The 22,826-nt window shown below is 49.8% G+C and overlaps 7 protein-coding genes and 1 non-coding gene across 8 annotated transcripts; 2 read left to right on the top strand and 6 right to left on the bottom strand.

Moving 5' to 3' along the window:
• Nucleotides 1-132: 132 nt before the first annotated feature.
• Nucleotides 133-1,173, bottom strand: BKA67DRAFT_530508 (protein-tyrosine phosphatase-like protein; the record flags this gene model as incomplete). Its single annotated transcript, XM_046099253.1, has 1 exon — nucleotides 133-1,173. One exon carries the CDS (start codon nucleotides 1,171-1,173, stop codon nucleotides 133-135), a length of 1,041 nt encoding a protein of 346 aa, XP_045964545.1.
• Nucleotides 1,174-1,985: 812 nt separating this feature from the next.
• Nucleotides 1,986-3,323, bottom strand: BKA67DRAFT_530507 (Spo7-like protein-domain-containing protein; the record flags this gene model as incomplete). Its single annotated transcript, XM_046099252.1, has 1 exon — nucleotides 1,986-3,323. The coding sequence occupies one exon, from the start codon at nucleotides 3,321-3,323 to the stop codon at nucleotides 1,986-1,988; it is 1,338 nt and encodes a 445-aa protein (XP_045964544.1).
• Nucleotides 3,324-5,568: 2,245 nt separating this feature from the next.
• Nucleotides 5,569-7,325, bottom strand: BKA67DRAFT_510763 (major facilitator superfamily domain-containing protein; the record flags this gene model as incomplete). The annotated part of the gene is made up of 3 exons (XM_046097353.1): nucleotides 5,569-6,651; nucleotides 6,713-7,099; nucleotides 7,158-7,325. 3 exons carry the CDS (start codon nucleotides 7,323-7,325, stop codon nucleotides 5,569-5,571), a joined length of 1,638 nt encoding a protein of 545 aa, XP_045964543.1.
• A 1,143-nt stretch (nucleotides 7,326-8,468) lies between these two features.
• On the bottom strand, nucleotides 8,469-8,568 carry BKA67DRAFT_t15. Its single transcript has one exon. It is a non-coding gene; the product is annotated as a tRNA-Leu (tRNA).
• A 2,493-nt stretch (nucleotides 8,569-11,061) lies between these two features.
• On the bottom strand, nucleotides 11,062-12,093 carry BKA67DRAFT_653590 (uncharacterized protein; the record flags this gene model as incomplete). The annotated part of the gene is made up of 2 exons (XM_046106392.1): nucleotides 11,062-11,784; nucleotides 11,839-12,093. The coding sequence occupies 2 exons, from the start codon at nucleotides 12,091-12,093 to the stop codon at nucleotides 11,062-11,064; spliced, it is 978 nt and encodes a 325-aa protein (XP_045964542.1).
• A 3,310-nt stretch (nucleotides 12,094-15,403) lies between these two features.
• On the top strand, nucleotides 15,404-17,282 carry BKA67DRAFT_51066 (ribosomal RNA assembly protein KRR1). Its single transcript, XM_046097342.1, has 6 exons — nucleotides 15,404-15,522; nucleotides 15,582-15,698; nucleotides 15,872-15,993; nucleotides 16,103-16,430; nucleotides 16,517-17,069; nucleotides 17,136-17,282. The coding sequence occupies exons 1-5, from the start codon at nucleotides 15,502-15,504 to the stop codon at nucleotides 16,904-16,906; spliced, it is 978 nt and encodes a 325-aa protein (XP_045964541.1). The 5' UTR covers nucleotides 15,404-15,501; the 3' UTR covers nucleotides 16,907-17,069; nucleotides 17,136-17,282.
• A 1,162-nt stretch (nucleotides 17,283-18,444) lies between these two features.
• Nucleotides 18,445-19,449, top strand: BKA67DRAFT_667321 (uncharacterized protein; the record flags this gene model as incomplete). Its single annotated transcript, XM_046108611.1, has 3 exons — nucleotides 18,445-18,517; nucleotides 18,596-19,026; nucleotides 19,081-19,449. The coding sequence occupies 3 exons, from the start codon at nucleotides 18,445-18,447 to the stop codon at nucleotides 19,447-19,449; spliced, it is 873 nt and encodes a 290-aa protein (XP_045964540.1).
• A 404-nt stretch (nucleotides 19,450-19,853) lies between these two features.
• On the bottom strand, nucleotides 19,854-22,754 carry BKA67DRAFT_50966 (bystin-like protein). The gene is made up of 8 exons (XM_046097259.1): nucleotides 21,834-22,754; nucleotides 21,424-21,643; nucleotides 21,175-21,231; nucleotides 21,029-21,122; nucleotides 20,877-20,955; nucleotides 20,672-20,718; nucleotides 20,477-20,618; nucleotides 19,854-20,298 (listed from the first exon to the last, which is right to left on the bottom strand). The coding sequence occupies exons 1-8, from the start codon at nucleotides 22,477-22,479 to the stop codon at nucleotides 20,117-20,119; spliced, it is 1,467 nt and encodes a 488-aa protein (XP_045964539.1). The 5' UTR covers nucleotides 22,480-22,754; the 3' UTR covers nucleotides 19,854-20,116.
• Nucleotides 22,755-22,826: the final 72 nt, after the last annotated feature.

Raw genomic sequence — 22,826 nt, 5'->3', positions numbered from 1 at the left:
ACTCCTGCCGCTGAACTCCTGTCCATGCCATGCTGATGATATCGATGATACAACGATGAAAGAAAATGTGCCGCAACCAAGTCGTCAATTCATCAGAAAACGATGTGTTTGCACATCGTCGTGGCTTGCCGGCTAGGGGCGGTCCACAAATGGTACAAAGGCAGGTCGGTCTTGGTATCTCTCGCGGTCCAGCTGGAACTCGTCCATGACACCGTCCATGTCATCATCGTCAACCTCCTCGTAGGTCTCCTCGATACCTCGTTTCGGCTTGGTCTCAAAGACGGGCAGGGCCGCACCAAGCCCGGTGGTGGGTGTGGTAGGCGACACAGTCGACGCAGGTGTCGGCAACTGACCGTTCTGAAGCTTGTACCTATTGACCGTCTTCTGAGCTTGGAGAAGGCCTTCGTACGTCATGAGCAGGTACTTCATATCCTCGTCGAGACTGACGCAGAAGCGGCGGAACTGGATGAACTGGCAGGCCTGGATCATGTTCATGCCGAAGACAGACATCAGGTAGGCATTGACCACAGCGGCCGAGCGGTCGTTGCCGGTCTCGCAGAAGATAAGGACCTTGCCTCTCCGGAACTTGGTCTTGTCGATGACCATGGCACCTTCTCCCAGGGGCTGTTCGGTCTGGTTGCCAAGGGCTTGACTGCGGTAGACGTCGAGCATGTGGTTGTTGATCTTGCGCACAGCCTCCGGCAGGGACCGGATGAGATCCTGGTGGTCTTCCACGTCGAGCGTCTCCGCATGGAGGCCTAGCTCTCTTGCGACACGGTCAACGCCCATGAGCCGGGCCTGGGCCATGCGGGCGTCGCGGGCAGCTAGGAGCATGGTGAAGCCATTCTTTTGCAGGAATTCCTTGTCGCGGGCGACACTCGAAGGGCCCAGCCACAAGAAGTCGAGGATTTCCTGGGCGGTTCGGCGATCCTCATACTGCCAATTGTTGACCGAGTCGTAAGCCTCCTGGGGGCGGTTCTGGGTGATGATCTCGAGTTCGGGTGCGGTGAGAAACAGTGGGTCGATGTTAGCGAAGCTGGGAACGCACACGATGGGCTCGTTGGCTTTGAGGAAGGTGGGTGCCGGAATCATGATTGCAGGTGGACTAGGCGGGCGAGCTGTGTAGGGCGCAGCGGGGATCGCACCGCCGCGGGCCTGGTGGTCCCCGTTCATGATTATCTTGTACTGAGGAGATGGACGTCTCGAAGAAGAGTACAATGTTGGATGTCGCAGATATGTTGAATAGCCGATGCGGCCAGTGGATGATGTCTACAAGCCGTGAGACACAAGATGACTACCGCAACTACCGTGGCCCACGAGCTGGAGGTGCATAAGCTGGTGACGAAATGGAATTGTGCGTAGGAGTTTGGTGCAAACTTGGCGAGTAAAAATATCCAACCGTAGTTTGTGTTTGTCAGAGTTGGCACGGGGAGGAATATGAGAAAATAACGGGATTATGAGAACAATATGCGCAGCAACCAAATGCTGTTTTGCGGTGAACTGATGTGGGATGAGGTACAACAATTGACAATACAAAGTCGCGACGCGCCCAACCTATTTAATTAGTGGGTGTTGATACTTGAGAGCTTGCTTGGCTGAGGTAGCTGCAACCACTTTAAACTTGCCTTAACTAGCTCAATACTCTGTATAACGTGGACGGATCCGCACACATGTGACCTTGGGTACTCTGTATGAGGTGACCTAGGTTAGGTACATGGCAGAGCCGCAAGTGATCAGCCGCTAGATCGGAAATAAATACATAACGGTGCCCTGACCAGGATTGGAACATCTTAGAGGTAGACCGACTTACGTCCTTATTACATACAGTAGAACTCAACATCACTGATGTGGGTATCAAGCACGCATTACACTTCCCAGTGCAAGCACATTTCAAGTTGAGATTGTTCAATTCATGACAGTGTGCTGTTGCTGTAGTAGTTATCTGGGACAATGTTTTGAACGTGACTCTCATTGAAACCACCATTCTATGACTGCGAAACACTCGCTCGTGCCGTACTCGACCTCGAAGCATTCCTCCTGAGCGTCCGCCCACTACTTTCGCTGGCCGCGTCCGAAGTAACTGTGCTTTCTTGTGCAAGGGGCGACGAGAAGTCCGGAGTGACGGATCTCGAGTCACCTCTTGGTCTCTTGGACTTGGAGCCCGAAGACAAGTGCTTCTTCCCTCTTTTGGCCGACGAGGTCGACGCATTGCTGCCTCTCCTAGAGGCAGTCGTGGACTCCTCCGTCTCCATCGGTGGCGTCGGACTGCGCGAAGAGCCAGCAGATATACTACTTCTGCGAACAGTGCTTCCGCTTCGAACGCGCTTGTGTTCCTTGAGGATGGAAGAGCTTCGGTGGTGGAGAGGCTTTTCCGCCACGTGGGGTGCGTGGTGTAGCTTTTCCTCGACCTTTTGCTGTCCTGGGAGCCACCAGAACCATGCGCCCTGCTGTTTGGCGACTTGTCTGTCTCGTTGCTTCAGCTTCTTGCGTAGTAATGCTCTTCGCTCGTTCTCTCTGTCCCAGTACTCGTTTCTATAGAGCTCCCAGTTCTCCCGGAAATTGGGTGAAAAGGGTTTCGGTAACAATAGCAGCTTCACATAATCTCCTCCCGGTGCAAGATCCTCCTCGTGTCCGCCTTTCTCCTCGTCGGTAGTCACAAATGGTAGTTGTGGGTGATCCTGGTGATTGAGATTCAGTTCCTTGTCCACTTCTCTCAGAATGCTCGGTTCCACGAATCGATATTGGCCCGACGTGCTGCTGAAGGCGCCGTACGTGAAGAAGAAGCCAATGGTTGAAACAGTTTCGACCCACCAGCTCCTCTTGATGATAACGAGCTTGCAGTTGAAGCCCCGGAGACCACGGTTTGATATGCCGAACCATCTTCTCGGCCAGCGAATGCCACGCTCCCAGATGCCCGTTCCCCATATCAGCAACGCCGTCACGACACCGGCGCCGAAGCAGATCTTTTCCGCCATGTCGACGACCCAGTAGACGGACCCGCCGTGGCCAACACCGTCCTCGCGCGGCGCAAAGAACAGGGCGTAGCCGAAGCCCGAGGTCCAGACAGTGAGCAAGGACAAGAAGAAGGTATGCTTACGCCTCCGCGTACGCAGTGACAAGAACTGGGCACGCAAGGAGGCCTCGAGGATCAGCATGTTGAGGTAGATCATAGACGGCGAGCTCGGTGTGTGGTTCAAGGGATCGCCGGGCTTGCCTGCCCCAATCACAGGGCTAGGTGCAAGCGCGGGAGCTTTGTCGTCTAGTATACTCTGCATATGAGGGGCCGGCGCGCCCTTGACGATCGAGTCGACCGATTCCGCCATGTTCGCGATGGTCGCCGAGGACGGTCGGGGGGAACGATGACTCGGAGTTTGTTGTGGACGGCTTATCTGCGATACGCTGTTCCGTACACTGCTGGGGACGAGTCTGTCCGCGTCAGCAGTTGCGCTCTTGCTATGTGTGCATTCGTACAGTGACGCATGGGTCGCGATGCTACTTTTATGTTGCTGCCTTGTGAGAGGCTCGTGGGATGGGAATTGCGATTGGATTTGGAACGGGTACAGAGCAGTGCTAAATGGAAAGGCGTAGGGGAGGGCTCAAACTTCAACGTCATCTGAGTGGTGCTGTTAGCCGAGAGTTTAGCGGCCGTCGCGCCCACTGGAAATGCTTCCCCAAGCCCAAGCTTGTCCCCTGAAAGCGGGTGCCTATTTTCAGGGGTCCACTCATGCCATGCCGTGCCATACAATCCACCTTGTGATCATACCTAACAGTACCCATCACCTCAACTATACTCAACACGCTGCAAATTGCGTGTTGTCCGAACTCCGAAACCCCCAAAAGGAGCTCTTCCAAAGGAAGATCAGGCTATGATCGTGTTCTGCAATCTTCTCACCGCGATTCTCTTTCCTGGTTGGCAGCCATGCTTGCGTTGGCCTCTTGCGTAGCCACCATCCCACGCTGGCAACCTCAGTTAGTCCATTACGATGCCTTTCTAATGAGCATAGCATCAAATGTCATGTGTTACAATTGACGGACACTCTGGTACTGCGTTGTCTTAATGCGGCTTTGAAATGGCCATGGCAAAGCTGAAAACTGCCCTCCCTTGTCTACGGCTATAAGTATCGTAGCCCATTCGTGCTTGTTTAAAATATGGCTTGTATCCGACATCAAACATCATAGCAAATGTCCCTATCCAAAGAAGGTGATCATTACTCTCACGAAGTCTCAAGAAATCCCTTGTCGACGGCCTCCAAAATGCCCCCAATCAAAGAAGTCAGAGAGATCTTCACCTCTGAAAAGCCTCATGTCAACTTCGCAAACAAGAACTCATCACCGTCCCACTCAAATTCCACCATTTCGCGGTCACAATACCAAGTATCAGAAGGCATCCCTGCCGGATTCGTACCGACCAAGAAGTCAGGCATGCGATAATCATGCCATCTCTCCAGTACTACGGGCAAGATGATGATGGATGGTCTTGGCAGGTGAGAGAACCAACTAGAGCTTGGATCTTTGGTGGGACGTAGAGAGAGCTGCGATGAAAGGGAAAACTATGGAAATGCCAGCTCTCTGGATTCGGTCGCTCAAGCAGGGCAGTTTTGCGCATGTGGGCAGCATGTGATGCTTTGGTCGCTGAATTAGCGAAAACCTTTCAATTGGAATGAGAGTCGACTTTTTACTATCAAAGGGTATATAGACCTCAAGTGTGCGAGTAATCAACTGATGTGGACTGGTCCTATTACCATCTATCTTTATACCCAATTCTTTCTGATGATTGCCTGTTTCTTTCTCTTCCCGTTCTGCATTCCCTTTCACCAAACCCCCTTCCAGTCTGCTCATGCTGGGATATACTGTCGAAACGAGTTATGTCCTTTGAATCGTATTTGTAAGACGTATCAAGATAGCTCAAATCCGAAAATATCTAGTTTGTAGGAGAAAAGTACGGTCATCTTCGGCGCACCCCTGATAGAAATGAATCCGATCGGGATTAATCAGAGTATTAGATGAGTACGGTCGGCTAATGGCTTCGTGCTTCTGCACGCAGATTATGACACTCCACAACACACTCCCAGTAAAAACATCGCTACTATGACATGAGATACACGGGCGTAACATAGAGACAGGCCTTTGAAATAACGCGAGATAATATGGAAATTAGCAGCAGAATAACCAAGAAGCGTGATAGAGAACAAGAGGGATCCATCTAGCTATACCATTGACGTAAGCACAGGCAAATGTCAGTAGCTCAGACCTATCCATCAGGAGGTGTTCAGTATCAATTCGGAATATTATCAAGAGAGGCATGGATTTAAATTGTGGTCACAGGTTTTTGTGCAGTCGCACAATAATAAAAATGACACGGAGTCGTTATATACCAATACTCGTGCGACAAAACCGACGAATTCTTTGTGGTACGTTACATGTCTATATCCAAAGTCCGCCTTTCCTGCCAAGCAGAATTACCCAAACTCCATCGAGATGCGAACTTGACCCAGGCGGCCTGATTGAGGAATCACTAATGTCACCGTCGAGTACGAAGGTCACTTTCCCAATTCCGGTCTCTAGATGCTAACGCCCTGTCTGTCTTTCGCTCTTTTCTTTATTGTCTCTCAAACCTTGGCTAGTCTCATGACGTCTGTTGAGATCTGCCATCTGTAGAAAGAAGGAGCCTAGAAAAGGTAGTACGCAGAAGGCACACATGACCATCCATATCGTTTTCAAAGCAGCGGCATAAGCACCGACTATTCCGTCCTTGAACTCACCATCTTCCATTCCCGAAAGCTCCTGGATGAGAGCGGCGGTATCCTTTGAGAACGTGTCCGCAAAGGGTGCCGTCTGGGAATTTTCGAGCAGTGTGCCTTTCATCCGGTTTTGGAAGACCACGCCCACGATAGCTACACCGACCGCCTGCCCAAGATGCCGGAAGAAGTTGAGTATGGTGACTGCGAAAGCTGCATGTTGTTCTTCGAGCGCCGCCTGTGCTAGCAACACCAGGGCATTGTAGAGTAGGCCCAATCCGACACCTATCCAGGCCAGTATAAGTACCCATTTCCAGATTTTCGTCGCCGAGCCCAGCAAAACCAAGAGGCCAGCTCCCGAGATAGTGATGGCATATCCAATGCGGATGACCCAGTTGATATGTCCCGTCTTACTGATAATGACACCAGCAACAGCTGAGAAAGGAGCCAATGTTATCCCGTAAGGTATTACCGCCAGTGCAGCATGAATCGGAGAAAAGCGTTGGACGGCCTCAAAGTAGAGCGGTAGCACGTAGATAAGTCCGAAGGCCATGATGCTATGGAAGAAGGCGGCGAATAGGGCGTAAAGAATGTTGTAGCTGCCGAGCAAATCGAAACGTATCATAGGCACTGATGCCATGTACTTCTCGAAGGCAGCAAACATGAAAATTCCGAGAAATCCCATAACAATGGGCAATATAGTCGCAAAAGAATCCCACGCGTGTACGACACCTCCCCAGGTGACCCCCACCAGGAGGCTCGTGACTGCAGTGATGGAGATGGCCATGCCACACCAGTCGACCCGTTTGGCTTTGTCGTAGAATGTTCCAGGAATATTCTGTAATCGTATAAACAGGTTAGTCGAAATCAGCCCAGCAATAGCAATGGGAATGTTGATCCAGAATATCCATCGCTACGATTCCCTTGTTAGCAAGTGTTTTTTTTTTTTTTCAGCAAAGGATTAGTCGCCCTACCCATGATGCCCGGGATGCCAGCACACCTCCCAGTATTGGCCCAATAACGTCGCCAAGCACCCAAAGCACTGAAATGACCGAGAAGTAATTCCCGCGGATTGAAAGCGGAACAAGGTCTGTAACCACTATTTCCAGAGACACAACCACACCTCCGCCTCCGGCCCCCGTCACAGCACGGCCAATGATCAGAGTAGCAAAGTTGTTCGACACACTCGACACAATCGTCCCAACAAGAAATAGTGCTGTGCTGAGGTTAAGCACGGGCACGCGACCCATGGTGTCTGACAGCCTGCCCAGTGGCGCCATGAAGATAGCTTCTGTCAATAGAAAACTCGTGCCTGCCCAAAAGGCTTCAAAGGCTGTTCCGTTCAACTCCACTGCGACTATCTGATGAAATGGTCAGCAGAAACACTTCAAAGTCTCACTAACGTGATGCCAGACCTACAGGTAATGCAACTGCAAGTGCCGCACAGTTTACCGCGACCATGAAGGTAAGTACCATCAGCGCCATAAAGGCAAGCTTCAGCCGTACGCTCGGTTGGAAAGGCTCATCTTTAGCGTCTTCGATCTGGACTGTCTCGAAACACACGCTGTTAGACTGAGCGTGTGGCATTGCTGGGCCGTGAGTTCCAGAGGCAGCATCCGGAGTGCAAGAGCTCAGACAGTTCTTCTGCATGGACAAGCAAATGGGGAAGACACAGTTGATCAGATGTAGCGTATAGAGATGTAGCCTTAGATTAGACCGAATGGTGTGAAGAGATGGAAACCCTTAGCGTCCCAAGAGAAACTGGTAGTCACGGTTGCTATGGACGCTGCTTTGCACCTCAGTATTAATCGCGTGGGAGATGGGTGCCTGAGTTGACCTCAAACCCATCGCCGTTGGTCTTGCTACCAGAGCATAGAAACATCCGTGATGTGAAGCATAAGAGTCTGTGGCATAACACATCAGAACGTAACATTAATGCAGTGATCAGCAAATGTATGCTGGCATTTGTTCTTGTTTTATCTAAGCGCTGACTACATTGTAACACCGGGGCCATCTTTCTCATTGGCACAGGATAAATACTACGGAAGTATAAAAGTAGCTGCGAAAACATTGTTTGTTGGTCCGTTTGCCATGCGGCAAACTCGCTGTTGGTAGCTCAGCACACCTGGCGGCGTAAGCAAAGTGGAGTGAGTGCGCATGTTGGGACATTTTGATGTCTCGAATCACGATCCTGGTCCATGAGTTAAGGCACATTTGTCCAATATCAACTAGAGAAGTTACTCCTTCAGCTATTTAGCCCATGCTCCAGTGCCAGACCTGGACCAACAAAAGGCTATGCGTAGTTTGCTTTGTCTAGATTTCAGCAAACGCATGTGAAGAACCAACAGTGGTTGATAGGTAGCCGGGGTTGTTTGTTATAGTTAGAGTTTATAAGCCACCACCCGGGGGTAATCAGGTACCGAGGAGCTGGGTAAGCCCCAGGCTGAGCCAAACTCAGTAACCAATGAAGCAGACCATGGCGGGCCATCAAAAAATCTAAAGAAACAGCAATGAAAAGAGCGCCAACAATAGTTGATTGATGTGACGGCATGGAAGGCGTTCAATGCAACAAAGAATATCTGAAATTGCAAGTGGCCCAGTCTATATAGTGTCGTAAAAGGAACAAAGACCGTGCGCAAGCAAATATAGGAAGGGAAATAGTCGAAGGCGTCAACTATGGATCCGCACATGGATCAAAAAAGATTGGTCCAAGATTTGATCTTGGGGAAGTGATGAGAGTGGGACTTGAACCCACGCACGTTTCCGTACCAGGAAGTAGGTGTTAAGGTTGACCTTAACCTGGCGCCATAACCAACTCGGCCATCTCACCGATTTGATGTGAGACTAGTTGGTTTGCAAAGACTCATGATTCAATAGAGCGGGGCTGCGCTCGCCCATCAACTGCACATCCAAAGCATTGCCCTTTCTTAATCCCCAGCAATAATCTGTTGCGTTTTATATATAACAAGTCTTGTCGGTTCCGCGTATAGCCGAGTCTTACTGCAGGATACTTGAATATATTAGAAAAAAAATTTTAAAGTGGTTGCTTTCATAAGTTTTTAAGAAATTCACTACATGGTAAGAGGCCATTGTGTGGTGGGTATATTTAGCCAGGTCTCTGTTGAAAGTAAACTCACTGTAACCTGCGCACTATAAACTAACATCATGTCAACAGAAGGGAGTTCTGCCGTTAAGATACATTGTGACACTCAACTTATCCATCAGTTTGTCTACTTTCGGCGGCTGGACAATACCCAGGGCAAGCCTTGGGCCCGGCTAGTTGCTCACAACAGACGTCATGGAGCCGAAAATGTCTTGTCATTAGTCCTAGCATTCAAGTATCAACTGATGTAGCGATACCATTAGTGAGATTTCTTCAGAGCGCTGTATATAAATAACATTTTGAATCTACGTGTCCGAAGTCGTGATTCATTCAAGGTGGCGGTTGTCGTATGTTGAAGTAACGGCCGAGCTTTTTGTAGCTTGACAGTAGTGTAGGTTTTCAGGGTGTCATGAACATCTTGATTATTTGGCTTGAGCTCTGTCCCTACTTTGAAAATGAGAACGCATTCTGTACAAGTACACAACAGGCCAATCTCTTCTAATACAAGAGACGTACATTCTATCGCACGGCTCTCGCTCCCGGACAACCAGCTTGCACGTATTATTGATGTGTCGACACCCAGATTTACCTATAGGTATGATGATAAAAGGATAGTTGGCATATCAAATCGGTGCTCAAGGTGTTGGGGTGCCTGTATTTAAGCTCCAAGCTGACTGTCTGAGATTTGAGCTCGCTCGACCAAGCAAGGATGAAGACTTTTACATGCAGGCTTTTCGTAGTCCTGAGCAGATTGTGCTACGCGTTAGTCATTCCACGTTGCATTCAAGCTATACTTATTGTTCATACACTATGTGCGGACTTTGCGTTTGGGTCGTATTCGCGGAACATTTGTCTGAGCGACAGTTTTATGTTACTTTTGAAGTTTGTCGACGACCAGGTATAGTACAAAACCGCGGCTTTGATCGGTAGTAATTCATGCTATACATGATGCTCTGGGATGTTTCGAAGATAGTATTGAAAGTCATCCCAGACGCCTACCGCAAATAAGACGATGTTGGAGCTGCTGTTCTTCGGGCTCCTCGCTTGTCACTTTCTTCTTCCCACAGCCCATCCCAGCGAGGATATACAAAGCGAACTGTTGCACTGCCGGAAATTCCTCGAGGAAACTTTCAATTTGCGGAAGAAATGTGTTTCAGCACCTCAGATTCATGGTATTATCAAGTGACGCACATACTACATGCTGCCCGTGGTCTTTCATCACCAAGTAGATTTATATGATCATCAGGGGGTATACAGCGGCACGGTGGGCAACGACAATGGCAACCCAGGCGGCATCTCGAGCCAGCCACACGCATCTCGGCGACAGGCTCGTGGATTGTAAACTGGGAGGATTTACGGTGTAGAGCAATGTCTCGGCTGGCCGCTGTCTTTGATGTTCAGATTGCTGCGTGGCGGACAGACCGTGGTGTTGAGAACCCAACCCAACCGCAAGCGGGAAGTGAAGGACCAGGAAGAATAGGCGAGCACGGTGGGCCCCATTTCCCACGCGTCTAACGAGAGTGCTTACACGATGTGCACTTGCGCCGCGCGGACGACAAGTAAGGCGATGGATGACATGATTACGAGACTGGGGCCTCAGTTTGCATGATGCTCATCCAGCGCACTGCAGCATTCACATTGATTATGGGATACAAGTCCGGGAGGAAATGCGAGGAAATGCGAAGAAATGCAAAAGCAACTTTTATTGACCGCTTGCCTGCGGTACATTACCTGGGCAAAGATCGCGACATCCTCAAACTCCCTTGCCTGCAATATGTTTATATGAGATGCCAACGCCAAACGACTATGGCAAGCCAAACCCTTTATCTACCAGTTGTCGTGATCGTATCATGGGAGTCAAATCTGGAAAACCGGATCCAAGTCCTTTTTTTCGCCTGTAAAACTTTTGTCCATCGCTGTCGAAAACAACCACTACCAGATGGTGTGGCAACCACACCCAGTATTAGAGAGCCTTCCGCCGTCGGGGAACCTTGGTGATTCCAAAACATGACGGAAGCAGTGTATAATTAAGCAAAGAGATTCGTTCCAATAATGTTACAGAGGCCCGCCGCTCGCGATAAAAGACAAGTTGATGATAGATTTGTAAGTCGAAGTCAAGTATTGATGAGGGTCTTTGCGTTTGGTAGGGATAGAGCTTCTTCGTGCTCGCTCTCTTTACGACTACAAGCCAAGATCGTGTAGCAAACCAGTTTCCGCCCACTAGGAGGGTGACTGTGGCGTCGGTGCGGCTTCGGACTCTTCTTTCTTCGGCTCCTCTTCGATGCGGGGCTTCTTGGCTGGGCGATCCGACTCAGTCTCTTCCAGTTGCTTGATCTTGTCGTCCGCATCCTTGAGCTCCTGCTCAATATCATCAAGTCTGCGCTTGAGGCTGTTTTCCCTTCGGTGGCTGTCCTCAAGCTGTCGCTGAGTGTCCTCCTGCTTTCGCTGGATATCCTCGCGTATCTGACGCTCATGGGCTTCGGCCTTGAGGGCTTCCTCTGCTTGGTGACGGAAGTTGTCCGCATTCTGCGAATCTGTTTCAAGCTGAGTCAGGCGGCCGCGATAGAGTTCATTGATGACTTCGAGCTCGCTGACCCGCGTCTTGAGACTGGAGTTGGCGGCGACTAGTTGTTCGCGAGTCTCGGTGATGTCGGGATGCGCCTCGCCGTTGGCAGCAGGGTCGTGCCCATTGGAAGTACCATCGGGCATGGGGTATTGCGGTAGGGCGGGTGACTGGTAGTGGTGGCCGTCGACACCGTTGGTGTACATCAGACTAGGATCGTACATGGAGGGAGTGCCAGTGCGCGAAAGCGGAGACTCGTCGTGGCCATTAACTTTATGTTGCGATGTTCGTCGAACAGCGGCGAGGGCTGCGGCGGTCGCAGCGTCTTGTACGTGCATGCCGAGGCCGTTGGGGTCCATAGCGGAAGCAGGAAGGTTTTGCTAAAGATGCGTGTTAGTACGCGACAGCTCGCGACGGGATTTCAGCGTGCTCACCTTCTTCTTCATCTGCATATCCGGCCGCACGGTCTTGACGCGATTGCGGCTCTTGATGACATCGGTCTTGAGCGAGATGGGCCGAGCGCGGCCATGCAGCTTGAGGAAGAGACCACAGGCGTTGCAGAGAACAGATCCCATCTCGTCGCGACGCCATAGGGGCGTGGTGCTGGTCTGGCAGTTCTGGCATACCGGCTGTGTAGACTCGTGGTTAGTCGCCATGGTAGGAGTGGGCGTTGGTGGTAATGTAGCCATTGCGAAAGGAGCAGGTAGGAGAATCGGAGTGTCAAAATATCATATATGGGTGAGAGAAACGACGACGGCGACAAACGATACGATCCGATATGGATCTCGTATCTGATAAAGACGCTTAGGGGGGACTTGGTGATAGATTGGATTGATTGATGGGCAGCGCGTTATCAGGAATCGGGGGCTGATAAGAAATTTCAAATGTCAAATGTCGGCAGGTTGATGGGCTGCTTTTTCGCGCTCGTCGCTTTTCCGCTCAATCAATCAGATCCAAATCATCTGAGACCCACGTCCAACTCCACTGCTTATCTTCTTTGAGGTGGGTCCCGCCATGTGGAAATTTTCAACCAATCATGAGAATGGTTTACAACCATCCTGGCCAGGCGATAAGGCAGTCCTCGTTCCAGGACTTGTCGGCTCACAGATAGTCTTACGAAATGTATTCTCTTGGACAAACCTCTGATCCAAAGTCTTGAGTACATAAAAGAATTCGGTGGCTCTGCCTCTGCTCTGCAGCGATACCCACTTGGGACCCGACTGTAGGTTGAAAGCCACGCTATTGATGAGGCATGTTGGTTGGTAGGCTTGCAGGGTCTCTTCTGCCAAGCTGCTACCCCACGAAAAACACGGCCGTTGTTATCATCTCGATAAAACGCGCCTTCTGATAGAGATGCTATCTGGATAAGATACCACGACTTCAGTGCCGATAAGATGCGATGCGATGTGATTGGGGAGGGGGGTATTGAGGGTGATTATCAAGAAAAAAGACTTACCAAACCACCCGTTGCTGCAGGCACGGTCGCGTGAGGAGAGTGTTGTGCTGCCATAGCTGAAGTTGCCAAGATTTGTCCTGAAGCCAGTGTTGATGCGTTAGGAAGCCTGAACCAAACACGTTAGCTGAATTCTTTGACAAGTTGAGAGCATGCTTCTTGATGTGCTGCTCGCCGACATTCGCTGATTCATGTTGTGATGCGCGCCGGACTTCTGTTGTGTGAAATAGGTGAAGGTGGGGTCGCCAAAAGTTCTTGCCATGTTCCTGAGGCTAAAATTGACAACTGCCGCAATCCTTCTGGAAGCACCTTAACAAACACCTCAACGACCAACGAGACTGAACAACCAAGGCAAATATGGATGTTTGACAGCCCAATCACATGAAACCGACGAGGGGGTTTGGACCTTGAGCCAAGCCTCCATTGCGCACGTCTTTAATCCCGTCATTGATCACCGTCCAATTATTGTGTCTCTCTAGGACGCTCACCCTTCATTCACACCGGTCGCCTGGTAGTTCCTGTGCCTTATCTTTGATGCAACGCGCCGAGTAGTGCTGAAAGAAACGGGGTCCAAAATTGAGACAATCCAGTGTACTAACCTTGTCTGCGGTGAGCTCGTCGCTGTGCCTCCTGTAGCGAGTGCTTGAATACTCGGAAGCTGGGCTATCGCCTCTGATGCGGTAGTGGCAGTCGAACTCGGTCGCGAAATCGGCTCAAGGGTTGGAAGCGGTGCAGCGACGGCCTCCTTGCCGTCCTCCATGGCTGCTAGCCTGATAGGAGGCAGAATAGACGAATATATACGTGTTGGTATAGGTGCGATGGGCGCAATCGATGACAAACTGTACAGGTCCGCCCGTGCTGCAGCTAATAAAGACGCCGTGATTGATGTGTATGTCTCGAGGATAGCCCGAGACTCGATCAAGGTGATGCAAACGTCGAACCAGCAAAACGCCCGAATGATCTTTCTATCCGCAGGTGCGCGTGCCTTTTGAATGGAGGACTGCCGGTGCTGACGCCTATGGGATCGCCGAAAACTGCAAGCAATATCGAGTCGAAACGAGTGATCATGAAAATGGAGATGAACTTTTCAAGAGCCTTAAACCGATTACAAAAGCATGAAGAAGAAACACGATATAACAAGCTTAAAGATGGGCCAAGATTCAAGTCAAGATTGAAGTTCTAGTGTAGAAGGGGGAAGGACAGTTCAACCGTCAGCAGCACCCCTTATTCGAGTTTGGACAGCGAGTAGGAGCCACGGATGCCTGTCATTCTTGACAATATTTTACATACTTTATTTTAGAAAGCCAAGCTGCAGTTTACCTTAAATTTTGACTTGGCAAGGGAGGCTTTGCACTAAGATAAAGGCTGCGGCTACCCTTGCTAATCCAGATCAGGGCATTGGCTTGTCGGTTCGGCGCGAGATGAGATGACGGATAAGGAACCCAGCAGGCCCAGCAAGCCCATTGTGTTATGCTTGATATCCCCGAGAAGAACCCCATGGATAAGATTTCCAGCTGGGATCTATCACTGGACGGAACGCTTTGTCAACCTTCCCCGGTCCTGGGCCAAGCCAGCTGAGCGATGCGGCGGCTCTCACCGATGTCAAGAAAGGGTAACCATATCCGACTTTCTCAAGTAACAGAATGGCATTGGGTTCGGATGATCCTTCGTTCCATGCATCACATCGTTCGACTACTTTCCAGATCGAGCTCCTCGAAGAAGCACATATTCTTAGTAATGGAAACCCAGGGCTTGCTTGTGAAACTGCCGCTGAAAAAGTTCGAGGCCGCATGTGACGGAATGGGGTGGATTCGGGTTGTAAAGTTACCTATTGCTTAAGTACATACTGTGTATGCACGGATCCGCAGTCCCGATGCTAGCCTCTGCGTCAGCTCGCTGGCTACCCTTTTAAGGGGCAACGAGCACACGAGGCAGCAAGTATCCGTACATTTATTTGCATCAATCTATTTTGACGTGCGAATTTGTAGGCTGGAAACGCAAAACTTGCGAATATGACGATGGGATCTGAAGCGAAAGAAGAAATATTGGGCAAGTAGACGATGGTACGATCGGCTGACGGGATATGCCCAACCTTACTCGTTTCTCAATCTCGGATCACCCTAAGAATGATTTACCGGGTGTCGGTGAATTCAAGCGTAGAATGGCTGCTTTCTTTCCTGCAGTGTCCACCGGTGGGACAATATAACGACTGTGAAGAACAACCAGTCTTCTATATTTCAGGAGTCGATTCTCCGAATGTACTATGCGACGTCATCCTATGGGCCCCCCACCTACGCCATATCCTGCATTTTATTATACACTCGTATTTCTCTAATACAATGCCATCAACGTCCAGTCGATCTTTGAGGTTACTGTTCCAAAGCATCAAGTTGATTGCGAACTGGGCAGGTCATGCAGTTTTTAAGCCTAGTCTAGACAACTGGAAGAAATGAGTGGCGCATGTGCAAATATAGTGATTGTGGCGGCGATAGAGTACAGTGGCGCAGCTTATCAGCGTCACTAGTAGAGTCCCCACCAAAAAGTTCAAATCATCGTTCCAACGTCCCCTAACTAGCAAACATCACGAACTTCACTCAATCAAAAGTTTCCAGCCTCACGACTCTGTTAGCCACCGACCGCCACCATGCCGTCCATATACAACAAGGTACATAAACACAATCGTACGAGACGCACTTCGGAGACAGATTCTAATGCAGCTTACAGGACAAACCCTGGGATACGCCGGATATCGACAAGTGGAAAATTGATCAATTCAAGCCCGAAGACAACACTGGTGGCCATTTCGTCGAGGAGTCATCTTTCAGTCTTCTCTTTCCCAAGGTCAGTACACACAAATGACATCCACCAAGGAGCACTTTGCATGATGAGTACTTTTATCAAATGTTCGACTGCCGAGTATATACTGCGGACAAACTTATTCACACTCTGACCAAAGATTCCCAATCCCCCGATTGTCGCACAGCTTGCAAAGGCGTGAAGCTAACACCCAGCAGTACAGAGAGGTCTACCTTAGAGAAGCGTGGCCACTGATCACCAAATCTCTCGAGAAATGCGGCATTGCGTGTACTTTGGATTTGGTGGAGGGTATGATGACGGTCAAAACTACCAGGAAAACGTAAGTCGTCCAAATACGTGGTGCTTGGAGCCCTCCTGGTGCTTGAGTGGACACAGTCTGCCGTATGTCAACAAGTGACAGCAAGGGCTGACACTTTCTTTAACGCCAGCTATGATCCAGCCGCAATTCTCAACGCTCGCGACCTCATTAGACTCCTAGCTCGGTCTGTCCCTGCCCCGCAAGCCGTGCGCATCCTCGAAGACGGGGTCGCCTGCGATATCATCAAAATTCGGAATTTAGTACGAAATAACGAGAAGTTCGTCAAGAGGCGACAGCGCATTCTTGGTCCCAACGGCACAACTCTGAAAGCGCTTGAGCTTCTCACATCAACGTATATACTTGTCCACGGTGGTACCGTCTCGGTCATGGGCCCATATAAAGGACTTAAGGAGGTGCGGCGTGTAGTGGAAGACTGTATGGATAACATACATCCTATCGTAAGTAGCCTCAGAAAGGTTGCCATTGAAGGAATCTTGTCATCAATGAGCAGGATGCAAGGCTAACGTTCCATCTCTACAACTAGTACAAAGTCAAGGAACTCATGGTAAAGCAAGAATTAATGAAGGACCCAACTCTGGCAAACGAAAGTTGGGACAGGTTCTTGCCCAACTACAGGGCACGCAATCTCAGCAAGCGTCATGTACCGCATAAGGTCACCGACAAGACCAAGAAGAACTACACGCCTTTCCCGCCTGCCCAAGAGAAGAGCAAGGTGGATCTGCAGATCGAGGCTGGTGAATATCATGTTGGAAAGGAAGCAAAGAAAAGAATTGCTGCCGAGGAGCGCATGGAGGCTCAAAAAGTCAAGAAAGAGGAGAAGAAGAGGGACCGCGAGAACCAGTTTATTGCACCTGAAGAGGGCACAGAACGGAAAAAGAAGAAGAGAAAGACGAAAACAGCAGACGACGAGTGATGTATTGCTATCAAGGAAGAGGTTTGCCACCGGCATGCTCGTTCTTCGGCCCGGGATACGATTCCCGTTCTTCGATTCAGAGTCCGATGCTCGTCCTTCGACACAAATTATCTCCTTGGTGCGACTCAAGATGCAGTCGTGGTCCAAACTGGAAGCGATTGATGTAGGGTTTCTTCTTTCAAGCCTAATACCCCCAGGGATAGGACAGCGCATTGATTCGGTAGATCAGGTAGCTCATGAATTGGCATGGAGCCCATGCTCAGTTCTGTTCAGGCAACATGCCGGACATGAATGGATCAATTTGAGTCGAGTAGAATGATAATACAGCATTATACGTTCCTCATTTGGCGCTTGATGATTTGAATGAGTGAGCAGAACGGCAGTATTAATCAAGTATGAATATGTTGTGAATACCAAACTCGTGCGTTCACCGTGCCAATAAGTACACAAGCATAAACGCTAACGCGTTGGAAATCAAACATAAGCAACCACAGCTCTTGAATAACCCGGCATCCGATACACTCTGTCTTGAATAAACTGAGAAGCACCGGCTTACCTGTCTAAATTGGCTCCCAGGTCCCTTGGTCCAGCACTATAAAAACTAATTGAAGAAAAAGAATAAGAAGAAAAGAAGTAATAAAAAGTATAAACCAGGTGTGTCTGCTCTATTCTGTGATAATGTTTGGCTAGAGACTAGAGAATAGAGAATAGAGAGTCAGCTCATGGCAGGCCTCGACTGCGCACTTGGGGACCAGCCTCCTGCCAGCTCGCTCACACCTGAGTGAGTTTCTGGATATTTCGGGCTGAAGAAGAGCAAGTGCTCCTCCCGCGCAGCCTAAGATTCGTCAAGGAGAATGCGTACACTTCCTGTCTAGTACCTGGCATGGCATCGCTTGCGACAGTCGCCGCCGCGCTCACCAGCGCAACACACCTTATTATGCCGAGCACAAGCCAATGGCCCCTTTGCCACCATTCAGATATCTTCACGATTCCGTACAAGTACAGATATCCGAAATCAGCGTCTCCGACTATTCCTACAACAAGCTTAAAAGTACACTGAGCATCACTAATTAACAGAATAAATAATTCTGCAAGGAGTTATAATGTTGACGACTATTATTTGGGTTAAGACTAACGATCTGGCTTGCGCAGAGCTGAACATTGGAGCATATGCGTGAAAGCGACCAAACTACAGTTTCCTTGTGCCGGGGACCATGTTCGCCAGCCAGAGCCTGTGGCAAACAACGACGGCAGCGACGTGATCCTATCCAGATACCCGTACATCTTCGACCCCATGAAAACCAAGGCCAACTTCACAGGCTGAGTAGACGAAGCGGTGAGTGCTTACTTACCCACTTGCCAAAGCGGCACAGTCCAAACTCGCCCAGTATCCCCATAGTCACGTTCCAACAAAGCCCGGCTGATCGGCGACATTCGTAACTTGGTGTGGTTTGCTGTCCATAGAGGACTACAATCTATCTAATCATAACTTTTCTCTGCAACCAAACTAGCCCAAGACCCCGAAAATAAGGCGCAAGATGGTCAAGTTGGACTTCGATCTCAAGCGGGACGTGCCTGAGCTCACGGGCAAGGTCATCCTAATTACCGGTGGTAGGCATGCATTTGTGATCTTTCACACCGAATAGCATTTTCTTTCGTGGCAAAAGACTTCCGCTTCTTGTATACTAGGCACAAGCGGACTTGGTGCCGCTACAGCTAGGATGTTGGCGAGTCGAAACCCGGCCAAAATCTACATCACGGGGCGGAATGAATTCAGAGCGCAACACGTCATCGCGGACATAAGGTCCACGGATACGGGAACCGAAGTGTTCTGGATACGCTGTGATCACGCTGATCTCGCGTCCGTCAAGGAGGCCGCAGAGTTGATCTCTGCCAAGAAATCTTGCCTCAACATGCTCATGGCTAACGCTGGCGTCATGGCGCTTCCGCTTGGTCTTACCAAGGACGGATATGAGCTACACTTTGGTATCAACTACGTTGCGCACGCCCTACTGATCCGCAAGCTGCTTGGCCTGCTGCACAAAACGGCTGAGGAGCACGGCGAGGCGCGTATCATACTCGTCTCTAGTCTGGCCTTCGTGCTGGCGCTGCGGGGGCGTGTGATTGTTTTTGACCATCTCAGGACAACTTAGGCGTACTGGGTCCTCAGCAAGTGGCAACGATATGCCCAGAGCAAGCTGGCCAACCTGGTATATGGCCGTGAACTCGCCCGCCGGTACCCAGAGATCCTTACACTAGTAGCCGATCCGGGCCCTAGCAATACGGGACTGGTGTCGAGTCTCGGGCTTCTGGATAAGACGATCGTGTATCTGGGGAATATAAACAGGTTTCTCGACGATGAACAAGGGCATTGGAATCAGGTATGGACTGTTGGCGTGCCTAAGGAGCAGGCGAAGCAGGGAGAGCTATATGAGCCAGTCAGTAAGCTAACTCAGGGGTACACAGACTGGTGTCTGGATGAGCAACTGGCGACAAGGCTGTGGGACTGGACGGAGGAGGAGCTCAAGCCCTGGTTAACGTAGAGTAATCCAGAGCAGAGTATTGCGGCATGGCTTGAGTTCTATGTCACTTTTGAGTCACTAGGTAGCCAAAAAAGAAAAAAGAAGAAGAAAAAAAACCCATCGCCGACACGCTTTCCATTCGAATCGACCCACTATCTCTAAGGAATTAGGACAGTGCTGCAATAGATTCGTTGTATACTATTGTATTTTGCAATTTTGCCTACGTTTCCCTTTCTACCTCAACGAAGTTTGATAACTTCCTTCGAGATGTCGGCATATGAACCACGGTATACCGAAAGACAGTCTGCATGAAGGGCAGTTCAAATATTCCTTGTGATATGAAGAAATGTTACTAACACTCTATCGTTTTGATGGAGTATCACAATCGCTCGACTGAAAGGAAGTAGTTCCTTGATCTCGGACCAACGTAAGTCGAGATCATAGGCATAGTCAAGTCGAACTAGAGCGGCTCCCCCGGTAAAGCAATACGGGTTCTGGTTCACAAACGACATGGTCAAATCAGTCTGAATATTCCGCCGGCACGTAGCCTGATGTGATCCAATTCCCATTTTGGTTTCCCTCGAAGATGCACCGGTAAGCCCTAGATCTATCAACGCCGTACTCCTAAGTCATTGTCATTTGGTATCACTCGAGGAAGCCGTCACTGCTGCCACTTGTGGCTCTCCAATCAGTCTATAACCATCATTGTGTCGTCATTGTCCAACGCCACCTCTTGCTGCTCCAGAGCAACACCTCTGCCTCGTCCAGCTAGAAGCTCCCGTCTGATCTCGGGTGCAATTTTAGGATGCCCATGAGTTAGCAGGAGGTCGAGAAGAGCCTCGCGCTGATCTTCCGTAATTTCGTTGCGGTCTATATTGAGAAAACATCCCAGTCAGCAATAATTCTCTTGTTAATGGGGAATATTCTTAGAGACCTATGTCCTGTTCAAGACCACTAGTCTCACTTCCCGAAAGGTCCGAGATAGGTCATCGACTAGCATTTTCTCGAATGACAAAGGAACTTGGACGCAGGTTGTTCCTATACGTACATCGTTCAGCGAACATCAGTAGGCACTGGTGGTAGAGTACCGGAAGCTTCGATTGTGTTGCGGCGCGTTCCCCACCCATGTCCATCACGTCACTACGTTGTGCAGCAGCAGGATCCATACTCCTCATACGCAGAAAATGAAACTGGTGATGTTGATAAGTACAATGTTGAAATTAGCTTAGACTGGAAGACTTACGACCAAACCATCAACAACTTGGAAGGGCAGTGCATATCTCTTTTCCACTAAAGAGTTGGGCGTCAGTAAATGCTTCTTCAAAGCGTTTTTGTGAGGTCTTTGGGGGTGGGGCTTAATACAGTCATATGGCGGTCAAGTGCTTCTATAGGCAATTTATGCTCCATAGAAATACTGGGAAGGGAAGAAAATGATTTTTTAGACTTACGCAACGCCTTGATGAATATGTTCGTGGCTCCACCGCCTTCAGTGCCAGCAGAGGCCTCTTCTGCCGCGATATCGCACAGCTACAACATCTGGGGTTAGCGATTACTTCTTGGATGTTGTTTGGCGGCATTCCGGGGGTAACATGGAACTTACTCCTTTGATAGCGGCCGCGCTGTGTAGAACAGGTATATGGACCCGGACAAGGACCGCAGAGACAATTCTTGCCTCAAGAAGAGTGCAACTCCCTCTGTTCAATCAGTCAGCACAGAGCAGAAGCAAGTACAAAAACCACGACTTACGAAGCCACGAGAGGGAAGAGGAATCCCTTGAAGAACGAAGCTGGTTTGTAGAGACTCCTGATAGCACAAAATATATTAGCTTCATCTCTTACTCGTTGAAAAGCGGGACATCGTCATGATTTTTGCCCATGACTAGCACTGGTCTCCTGTAGGAACTGCTGTGCTACACGGCGCAACAATGTCGTGTACACCAGAACTTTTTCTTTTCTTTTTCTTTTTCTGGACATCTCCTCGGCGTGACACACTTACTTCTTTAAAGCATTGAATAAGTGTACGTTTAATTTCTTATTCTCATAAATGTCCTCCTTCACTTTCTCGAGTACTACTAACTCGAGGAACCTTTGGACAACTTGCGGTGTTGAGGATACGAATATGCGTGTCGCTTCGAATACAGCGTTTGGTGACCAGTCCCATGGCTTAGTTATGCCAATAATTTGCTCCCATTGTGGTATCGTAGGCAAGATCTTGACTGCGTTGATAAGATGTCCCAGTTAGTCTATTTTTCACGATTGTAAGGGTATACTTCGGGGTGCTGGTTTGAGTGAGACCACTATCTCACTTCTTGACAGAGATGCAGGCTAAGAAGACCATCGACCAGGACGAGTACTTCCTCGAGGGACAGAGGGGGTTCGACGACGCCGGTTGTTTCCTATACGTACAAGGTTTGGGAAGTTTTCCGGACTTGTACCGCGACAACATCAATCCGATCTTGGTGTATACCTCAATAACCTTGGGAGGGAGTTCGAGGTCTTCGTCATCAACGGGACCGGCTGGAGCCCTCTGCACACCTGCCTCATGAGCGGCGATCTTGCTCAGGATGATATCAGCAAGGCTCCTGTCGCCGCCGGGAACGAAGCTCTCTTGTGAACTGGCGCCGGCAGAAAAGAAGTCGTGTCCGGCCAAACCGGGAACTTCGTCAGCGCCGAGAAACTTGTTAAAGGTCTCGAGGTCCTCAGGCTCGATATGCAGCTCCTCGACCTCCTCTTCCTCGTCACCCCACGCTTCAGCTTCGACTTCGTCGTCGTGCCCAAATGGTTCGGTTTGTTCTTGGGGAAATCTGGACTCGAAACCGAATGCATTGGATTCAGGTGGTGCTGTGACTTGCGCATCCTCCTCTGCCAGCTGACGGCCAAGCTTCAAAATCTGCTCCGAGGCTTTGGCGTCAACATAGGCCTCTCCGTCTTCTCCTTTTCTCGATGATTTCTTCTTCGGTGCTTTGTTCTTCGGAATTGCCGTGACGAGGTAGTCGTCGGCCAGAGGATTATGGCGATTTTGTCCCCGGTTCGGGGTTGTAGCTTTGGGCATGCTGTCGTATTCGATTTGCGTGAGCCTGTGTCTTGTGCTGCAATATCTCGATATGACGTCCAGTCTTGAATTAGTCGTGGCCGTGCAAATTGGTGTGCAGGCTGCCGATGCGACAAAGGCTGGGTGGGATTGCTGATTTGCTTGAATTGAACTGAACTGTTATGGCGGGTGAACGAACGGTGGGTTCCAAAATTTATTTATTCCGCTAGACTAGGGAAAAATCAAGTACAGGAGGTTACTTAGGTAGGTACCGTGCGTGGGCGTGGTGTGCTCCGATAAGAATCTTGAGGGGTCGATTCTTTGGGAAATGTGCCGCCAAAAGACAAGACTGGACTTTGCCCATGCTT

The sequence above is a fragment of the Truncatella angustata genome, assembly GCF_020726525.1.
Source record: "Truncatella angustata strain MPI-SDFR-AT-0073 chromosome Unknown BKA67scaffold_1, whole genome shotgun sequence".
NCBI classification, from domain to species: domain Eukaryota; kingdom Fungi; phylum Ascomycota; class Sordariomycetes; order Amphisphaeriales; family Sporocadaceae; genus Truncatella; species Truncatella angustata.
The sequence above is the reverse complement of the archived record's forward strand: the minus strand, read 5'-3'. Positions and strand labels throughout refer to the sequence as shown.

Coding starts and splice junctions, on each gene's coding strand:
- BKA67DRAFT_51066 (XM_046097342.1), top strand. CDS start 15,502: ATGCCGTCCATATACAACAAG. Junction 15,523..15,581: donor TGCCGTCCATATACAACAAG/GTACATAAACAC, acceptor TGCAGCTTACAG/GACAAACCCTGGGATACGCC. Junction 16,431..16,516: donor TGGATAACATACATCCTATC/GTAAGTAGCCTC, acceptor CTCTACAACTAG/TACAAAGTCAAGGAACTCAT.
- BKA67DRAFT_50966 (XM_046097259.1), bottom strand. CDS start 22,479: ATGCCCAAAGCTACAACCCCGAACCGGGGACAAAATCGCCATAATCCT. Junction 21,644..21,833: donor CGGAAAACTTCCCAAACCTT/GTACGTATAGGA, acceptor TTATCAACGCAG/TCAAGATCTTGCCTACGATA. Junction 20,719..20,876: donor CATATTCATCAAGGCGTTGC/GTAAGTCTAAAA, acceptor CCAACTCTTTAG/TGGAAAAGAGATATGCACTG.